At 39.0% G+C, this 9,204-nt stretch overlaps 1 protein-coding gene across 1 annotated transcript; it reads right to left on the reverse strand.

Annotated features, from left to right (window-relative positions):
• Nucleotides 1–277: 277 nt before the first annotated feature.
• LOC144653258 (ribose-phosphate pyrophosphokinase 2-like) lies at nt 278–6,825 on the reverse strand. The gene is made up of 8 exons (XM_078513208.1): nt 6,629–6,825; nt 5,456–5,639; nt 4,524–4,622; nt 3,882–4,006; nt 3,540–3,594; nt 2,926–3,044; nt 2,595–2,754; nt 278–1,728 (listed from the first exon to the last, which is right to left on the reverse strand). The coding sequence occupies exons 1-8, from the start codon at nt 6,748–6,750 to the stop codon at nt 1,636–1,638; spliced, it is 957 nt and encodes a 318-aa protein (XP_078369334.1). The 5' UTR covers nt 6,751–6,825; the 3' UTR covers nt 278–1,635.
• Between the last annotated feature and the right edge of the window lie 2,379 nt (nt 6,826–9,204).

Genomic DNA, 9,204 nt, shown 5'->3' on the forward strand with positions numbered 1-9,204 from the left:
AACAGTCACTTATATTTTTACTGAAATTCACACAAATCTCTTATTTTTTGGTAAAAGATTAGATGAATTCTTATGTGAAATTAATCATAGTAAGCATGCCCTTTACTTAGATAGGAAATCCCAGTAAGCAGGGAAATCTTAGCCTCCCCGCGCCCCCCGGGGGGGGGGCAAATCTAGAAACAAATCTTTTACTTAAATCTTAAATAAAGGAGTCAGGTGAAAGAAATGTATATCTGTATTTCTTTGAACTTCACACAAGTTAAATAAATGTCAAACGCACTATGAAATATATAAATTTAATCTTTACTATTAACACTGTAACCGTAGCTGTCAACAACTCAAATCAAAAGAAGCACAAAGCTTAGGAGCGGCCTGGGAACCAACGGGAAGAGAAGAGAGGGAGCACTGGGGAGGATAATCCGAGAGTCAAGCCGTCTGCTTCTACACCCAAGTGCTTGCTTTCCTTCTCTTTAAACAGAGAACCAAAGAGTCCGTAGCAGAATGGGTTAACTGTGAAAAAGTATCTTCCCTCAGTACTTAAATGAGTGTCTGGGAAAGGTTCACATATCTTTTATATAATCCCTTGCTTTCATCATTATCGCTTCATTGTTGCTATTGGCTGCTAAATTATTATAATGCAAATCAAGCACCTGATTACATGTATCCATGAAAGACAAACGGACTTCAAACCAAATTCACCTGAAGACAGTGAAGGGATTAAGTTAATCCCGGCTCATCACGTCAACCTCGTTCCCAGGGTCTCTCTCTCCCTGTCCCCCCCAGAGGGAGAGGAGAGGAAGGCAGAGAGAGAGAACATGGGAACAAGGCTGCTCATCACGCACACATTCATGTAACTTTTTTGTTATAACATCTTAATCAGGAAAACCTATTTTGCATTTACTTTTGACACACTAATTTGCATACATGATTTATAAAACTAGTTTCATCTAAAACCTCATCACTTGGTCGCCATATTTGAATAAATACATACTTCATGTAGTGATAAACGAAACATACGCACTCTATACCAGGTCCCTAATATATAAACAAGGCCTGGAAATAAGAGTTTCTGCTATTTGACTTGCTTGTAAAAACTTGGCAGAATCAGGCTCTCATCTGGGAATTCTGGGTCATATCCCAGCTGAGAGCCTTCACTGTAGGCCAGTTTACATTATTTCCTGCCAAGATATACTGTGTCTGAGAATCCATTTTATTAAACTTTAATTCTGGATGGCATTTTAAAAGCCAAAGTTGTAAAGAAAAGTATGTAGGTAGCTAAATTGTAATTTCCAGAGGGGCTTTAGGTTCAATCCAAAGAAACTTCCTATGGAGGGGTATGTATATTTTATGGAACAAAGTGAGAACAACCCTGCCTTACAATCTCATCCTTATATACAGCCACATTGTTTTGGCTTGATGAAGGTTCTACTGTTTTTATGTTAGGCTAATTAACAACTGCTTTTCCTATAATCAAGCTAAGTCTATGGCACTGATAACTGATAAAAATAGCAGGTCTGATGCCTTGAGCTTCATGATAGATAATCATCTTGATTATTTAGCTTGGCAGACCAATATCAGTATTTGCATCACGTCAAGTTATCTTACAATGTTCTTCTATACAGCGATTAGGGTTATCTAGAGAGGTACGTTAGTGAACAGGTAAGACACAGATTCCCCATTGTGTGTTCTGCGGATAGCCTCAGCAAGGATCATGGAAATATCAATACACTAAGAAAAAGAAAAGAAATACTGTATGTTAAATTTAAAATAAAAAAATAATCATTCTGTAGATAAACAGACATGTTGGTTTAAACATTGTGCATTAGAGGGATCACTTTTCACCTGCGTGAGTACATGTATAACAAGGCCAAAAGCTTACAGTGAACTTTCTCTAAGGTGTATACCCTTGGGAACAACTTGAACTGTCCAAATTAGAGAGGTGCCTGCCTTTAAGGGAGTTCAGCTACCGACAATTTGGCCAGTACCTGCCAGCCAACCATGAGAGGTGTCTGCTTTGAATAAGTTGACTATTGGTATTGGCTCTCAGGCATCATTTAATTTTTGTTGTTGTTGTGACAATATCATTGTGCGTCATTATTCTACTTGGCAATGTATCAATATTGTAAAGAGAATTTCCATTTTTGTAGTTACTCTTACATAGAATTTTCCTTTGACTTTGCCCAAAAATTGAAAGACAGGACTTTATACACCTACATGTACTTCTTTGATACCCTCAGGGGCACAGGTGCTGGATTTTCATTTACGCACTTGCAAAGTTTCCGATTTTTATCTTTTATCCAAATGTAATCAAAAAAGGTTGCAAGGACTCGAGAATACTCTAAAAGTTGTCATGACATCTGGTGCACAATCAGTTGCTTAGTAACTTTAAAAAAAGAAAATGCAGGCTTAGTTTGGTCTTGCAAACTCGAATTCGCCATCAGCTGATACTTATTTCCCGACTGGACAAGTCAAATACAGAATTCATATCAGATTTAAAGACTACCTGCTGCCTTTGGCTCAAGTCTGTAGATCTAATACAAAATACTGTTCCCACTTATTCTGTTTACATTACGTAAAGGAAACTGATCACAAACCTTGATCTTTGGGCAATTTTGCATCTTGACTTCCTGGGGAATTGTGTTTGTGACCACAACAGCTTCAAGGTCACTCTCTTCAATTCTCTTGAGGGCAGGACCAGAAAAGATGCCATGTGTTAATATGGCATATACCTTAGCTGCACCAGCCTCTGTTAACCTGTAGAGATGACATAAAGCATGCAAGTCAATTTTGAGATATCATGACAAATTGATTGTTTAAGAGGATTTGTATTGCAGAAGTAAGAGCAAAAGGACCCTGTTTTAGTGCTGAAATAATACAAAATTCTTGGAAAAGGAGAAAAATAAGAAAAGGAACAGAGTAACTTACTTCTGGGCTGCTAGTGTTAGTGTTCCACAAGTGTCAGCCATGTCGTCGACTAGAATTGCTGTGCGGTCTTTTACATCTCCCACAAGAACCATGCTAGCCACTTCATTGGCAACTTTTCGCTGATTAACATAATGCAAAACAACAGAGTGTCATTATGCTGTGGGTGAAATGTATGTTGCACGCCTCTCCCATCAATCAATACTGTTTGTGAAGAATGGGCATTTGCAAACATACTATGTGTACATGTATGAAAAAAAAGTTAGACTACATTGGGAGAGGTGAGAGCAGTAAATTCATGATATTTGATGTTTTGGGAAAGTTTTGTGTTAGAATCTATCATTTTCATAAGGTGCTGTCTGTAGTTTGTAGTATTTTGTATTAAGAAAATGAAAATGCAATTTGGTGTTCATAATATGGGATCACCCCATCATAAAGAAATCTTGAACTTTGCGGTGAAAATTCAATTTCACTATGAGATGGAGCAGAAGATTTAAATGGAGAAAATGGTAGAGGTTAAAATTCATAAATGTACAGAACAACACCCTAAACTTGACAATTTGTTTTTTAATATTTGTACAAAATAATAAATAGGAGGGGCTTTTAGACAAGTTTACCTCTTTATGAATCAAGGCAAAGCCAACATTCAAGTGATCAGCGATTGATGTTACTCTGAAAGAATAAAGTATTAACCAGGATATATTACTAAACCCTTTCATAAATGTAACACAATGCAACTTTTAATGATGATACTGTTGCAGCAACGGTATGTTACACTGATCGATTTTTGATGCAGTTCAAAAACCTGCAACATGTTGCTGCAACAAAATGCCACATTTAAAATCCTTTAGCATGTCATTTGATTATTTTATTTATTATTATTATTTTATTTTATTTATTCATTTTATTTGGACAAGTTTTTGTGCAAGCAATTTTCTCTGCACTATTGTGGTTCAAACCTTTTAGCTCCTCCTGCATCAGGTGACACTATAACTGAACGTTCCCAATCAGGAATGTGTTCTCTGATCCACTTCAGCACGGCAGGCTCAGCATACAAATTGTCCACTGGTATGTCAAAAAACCCCTGAATGAAACACAAACAAGAACAGTGAACACAGTTAAACCTCTGCTAACAGACAACTCCTGTAGGAAGCAACCTCCCGTAAACAGACACTTAATAATGGTCCCAACCACAGACAAACACTTCATTTTTAACCTCCCATTAGGGGGCACCTCTCTTAAGTGGACACTTTTTCTGGCCCCTAAGGGGTTCCACCTACAGGAGGTTTGACTGTAGAGTTTTAAATCTGATCTTTACTTCAGGTTTTCAGTAAGGTTTATAATGGATGGTGAGAATTATAAAACAGGTGGCTGAGGCAGTTCAATTCTTACTTGATTGTTAATGATGTTTAGAAAATAGACACTAAACTCATGGCAAGAAGACTTGATGACAAGTACACTCACTGTACGTGGCAGATCTCACCAAGCACTAGCTCTTCCCAAAGAGCCCTTTTACAATAAATTTGGGGTTATTTTTTGTACTTCTTTTGAGCTGTATGGTAACAACGCTGTTTGGAGATAAGTATAAAACCTGTTCAAACCTGTATCTGTGATGCATGAAGGTCCATGGTAATGATATGATCTGCACCTGCTACTGACAACATGTTCGCCACCAGTTTAGCAGAAATTGGTGCTCGGCTCTACAGTATTAAGCAGGAAAAGGTTACTCATATAACATTTTTGCTGCATTTTTTTTACATGATGCTTTCTTTCTTACTAGTATAAAACCTGTTCATACCATTAACTTTAGTTACTACCGATATCTGGCATAGAAACAGACTTTTAGCCAGGTGGGAGTCCAGGAGTCCTATGGATGACCACTTTTCAGAGAAAATTAATATGAATGACTGTAAACAGAGGTATTTTTAGCAAATTTGAAAATCTTTTGATACCTTTGCACTCAAAACTGCAGAAAAACACCTTGCATGCTCCTCAGGCCCTCCTATGGGGACAAAGTCAGGCCTTATAAAAAATTTTGGACTCCCACTTTTTAAATCCTGGCTTAAAGCCTGCATAGAAATCACTCCACCTTGTTTCCAATGACTTATCTAACTGATGTACTATATGAAGACGTTCAATGAAATCCTGCCCTGGTTCATAACAATGAATGGTTTTCTTCTACTCAGTTGAGTGGAATCACTTACAGTATACTGTCAGCATTGATCTTGATATTCCTTTATTTACAGTATGTAGCAAAATTTTATTCTTGACTCTGTGACTGGACTGGGGCAAGGATCACAGAAACAGGGTATATCTTGGTGTTGCAGAAACTATTGTTAAAGTTACATGTAGCTATTATGCAGAGCTCTGTGGTTTGAGTTTTTTTCATTGTTTCGAATGGATTGTTCTACCTCATTTGGCGATCCCACCATCCTCAACACCAAGAAACTGCCCAGAAAGAGGGGACTGTGTGTCGGTACGGTGTATAACTATTGTCAACCCAGGTGTGTGAGCATTTCTTATGTTACATTACCTTATCTTTCTTGTCTTGTCTTGCATATGGAAAGCATGGAATGACAGCTGTGACACGCTGCGCTGATGCAATCTTGCATGCATTGATCATAATCAACAGCTCCATTAAATTATCATTGATGTCACCACAACCACTTTGTACAATGAAGACATCTTCACCTCGAACTGACTCTCCAATTTCAACACTAAAATATAATAAGGAAGTTTAGGGTTAATAATCAATAAGCAGCATGGGCACACAAAACAGCAGGTGATGGCAAGAGCATTCGCAAACTGCATGGTTTGTACTCTCATAAAGCATGCTGTTCAAACCAATGAGAGCAAGCCCTTGCTAGATTGACACTCAATTATACCAACTGATAAAAACCTCAAGCTTGCACTGTACATAAATTTAATTTAACAGACTAAATGAAAAAACCTTCTCCTCTGAGGAGAACTACAGGGTTTTCATCTGAGAAAACAGAAAAATGAACACTGATTTTCTTGTCCTCTGAGAACATTAAACAAAACCGAATTTTGCTTTTGTGGAGAAATGGAAAACGAAATCGACACTTTCTATCTATGGAAAGGATTTTTAAGTGCCCTGGGAATATAAAGAATATACAATCAGGAAAATTAAACGCTGACAAAGATAACAGTCCAAACAAACACTGTGCCTTTCACATCATCCAAGATCGTTCGGGTTTCGACTAAAAGTACAGTTATAATATTGTTTTGTAAGATTCGTGACATTGAAACGCATGACTGATGTCGTAAGCACGTGGTTTTCAAATTTTCTACAGAGGCTCGCAGCCAGGCAACTGTGAGGTATGCTGAAGTTTAAAGTTCACGAAATAAACACATACAAGTCATCAATAAAACATAAAACTCACACTAAGAGTTGGTTTCAATTTCTTCTGCTTGACAACGCAACAGTCAGCTAGAGATGCTTTCACACATGTGGTTCGTTATTTACGAGCAGAACTTCTGCTTGGTCGAAGTTTTCTCAGAAATCCTTTGAATGCTACGCTTAATCACTGATCACTTTGAAACGTTAGTCCTAATTATGATGCTTCTACTCTTAAAATAGCATGTTATTTTATTTGAAAGGGAAGAAATTGAAGCACAGTTTAAAATTCAGAAACAGTTTATGGGTAAGTTTCCCGCCGAGTGTACATACATGCAGTACACTTACCTAGTTTCCTTGTTCGAGAACCTTTTCAACACACATTTACCCAGGTCGTTTCCCAGTCGTTCTGCAATCAACTTAGCCAGTTGTTGATGAGAATTTCCGCCAAAAATCTTGATGTTAGGCATTCTTGAAGGCAGAAGGCTAGTCAACTCATCCAGGGCGACAAGGAAACTTGGCGGCAAATTATTTTTAAGGATGGGCCGATACTCGATACCAAATATTCGATACATCGATATTTTGACAATTTTGAAAAGTATCGATACTTTCGAAAAATATCGCACTTTCGATACGGTTTCGATACTGCACACGTGACCTGAGCCTGCGGTCTCCTGGTCAGCACCTGAGGTTAAGAAATGCAATTTTGCTAAAGCAAATATTGTTGTTCTTGTCAATATTTGAATTTTCCTTACCTTGACTTGACGTCCACACATCGCTGATGCCATGTGTGGACTACAGTGAAACAAAAAGACCAAAAATCAACATTCGTGGCTAATATCTTTAATGCCGGGGCTGTCTTTTGAATTCTTAGACAAATCACGTGACATACCAATGACGTAAGGACGGAAATGACGCCATAATATCGATATCGATATCGATATCGAGAAAAAAGGCAAATATCGTATCGATATCGTATCGTTTTGAAAAACCTGTATCGGCCCATCCTTAATTATTTTGCGAAAGCTAAGGCGCGGTCGCATGGCCTTGTGCGCATGGGCAGGTAAGTGCTCCATGTAAACGTCCATGTAAACTCCTTGTAAACTCCTTGTAAACTCCCTAATCTCGTACCCAGTCTACTTACCACGGTAGTACACATCTGCTGGTCAAGTGCGTTCAGTTCGCCAATCTGATTGGTTGATGAAAAGCTTCAGTATTTGCGCGCGGATGATGCAAAATTTGTTTCACGCGCGCGCACCGTACGTTAGCTAGTAAGAAAATATTTGGATTTGAAGGCATTGCTAAAAGCGCGTTCGTGTTTTAAACCTAATGCGAATGAACTACAGATACAGTTTGTAGTTCAAGCTTGTCAGTACAAAACGTTTTAAAAAGACGATATTCGTGGGTAAAAAGATGGGTAAAATCTTTGCAAATCTGACGCGTATTTGACGCGTACAGCTAGCTTGTACGCGTCAAACACAGCGCGCGCTTTTCCCCGCCGTTGAAGGCTGGGTTGAATGTTTTAATTAAGCAGCAAAACATGAGTGGCGGCTTTTTTTCTTCTTCAACTCTATTTTAAGATTGTGTTACTTGTCTTTCCTTGTATAGGAAAGAAGTTCATGAGCTATTTACAGTGGCCAAGTGAGCTTTTCATCCACCATTCTCGTACCTCGAGTCTTCGTTCCTTCTGCGCAGGCTTGAAGAAGCGCGCTCGTTTCCTGACCGCTGGTCAAAGGGAACGAAGACCCTGGGTACGAGGATGTTCATCCACTTAATTGCCGAGCATGCGTAGTCGCGTTGTGTGTCACATTTCTGACACATTTGACGCGAGCAAAATCCGACTTTACCAGATGTTCTCTCCGAGGGTTGACAAGATCTGGGTACGAGATTAGTAAACTCCCATTAAATGTCCCGAGAATAGGATTGGAGAAGTCAGCCCGACCACAGTAACACCAGTAAGTTTGGAATTCAACTCAGGGTTAGTTTCATATACACACGGTGTTTGAGGAGCTCCTACTTCCATTATCAATGTTGGAGCCTCAACTTTACCATCTTGTTTGAGTAACGTTGCTAGAAAACTCACCATTGAATATCAATTGAAGTGGAAAGGAGAGGAACTCAGAACTGCTAACCTTCCCAACCCAACAGAACATTTTTGGGAAGGGCATTTTTACGCTGAATTATCGGTGTTTGGTAAGCTTATATTTTGGAGATAACGCAATAGGTATCAAGTTGAAATCTTTTAATTCTCTTTCATTTCTTTTGATCGATCCGGTCTATGTATTGGGAAGATTTTTAAAATGAGGTGGTATTGGTTAACAATTAACTCCCCTACCCCACCTTTTCTCTGATCTACCCTTGTCCAGAGCTCCAGATCGATTTTAAAAATTTCATCGGGTGAACATCTGTCACGGCTGAAAATTAGGATCCTCGCGGTTCGAATGACTGGAGTTCAGTTTGTTCCAGCTCGTGTTCGCACAAATTATCTGCTTTAGTGGATTCGGGTTTCAGGCGCGGAACTAGAGTAAATGGTGACCGATTTTCTAAAATGAGCGCCGGAGGCCCAAGCTTCTAGGGGGGCCCTGGGGTATGTTCCCCCGGGAAATTGTTTGGATTTTAACTCCCTAAAGTCCCCTTTCCTGGGTTTCTGAGTCATTCAGACAGGATATTTATTTATTCTGAAATTCTGACCGTTTTCCGTAAAACGGTGGAAACCGGTGTGGATCCGCGCCTGGGTTTAAGATTAGGCTAAAGCGTTTGTGGAAAGAGAAGTAGTTGAGACAAGAATTTCGCCGGGAAAACGAAGAACATTGCGTGCGATACTACGTGTAACATAATTGACGCGGGAATAATTTCTATTTCTGAAAATGGCGTCGGTAGCCGGATCAGATAGCCAAGATTAGTATATACCAAAACAGTGGATA

The sequence above is a fragment of the Oculina patagonica genome, chromosome 5 (assembly GCF_052425735.1).
Source record: "Oculina patagonica isolate OP01 chromosome 5, crgOcupat, whole genome shotgun sequence".
NCBI classification, from domain to species: domain Eukaryota; kingdom Metazoa; phylum Cnidaria; class Anthozoa; order Scleractinia; family Oculinidae; genus Oculina; species Oculina patagonica.

What these genes read in the sequence shown, in the direction of transcription:
- LOC144653258 (XM_078513208.1), bottom strand. Translation starts at nt 6,750, where the DNA reads ATGCCTAACATCAAGATTTTTGGCGGAAATTCTCATCAACAACTGGCT. An exon ending in GACAAGACAAGAAAGATAAG is followed by an intron (nt 4,623 to 5,455) that starts GTAATGTAACAT and finishes TTAATACTGTAG; the next exon opens with AGCCGAGCACCAATTTCTGC. An exon ending in CTAACACTAGCAGCCCAGAA is followed by an intron (nt 2,755 to 2,925) that starts GTAAGTTACTCT and finishes TCATCTCTACAG; the next exon opens with GTTAACAGAGGCTGGTGCAG.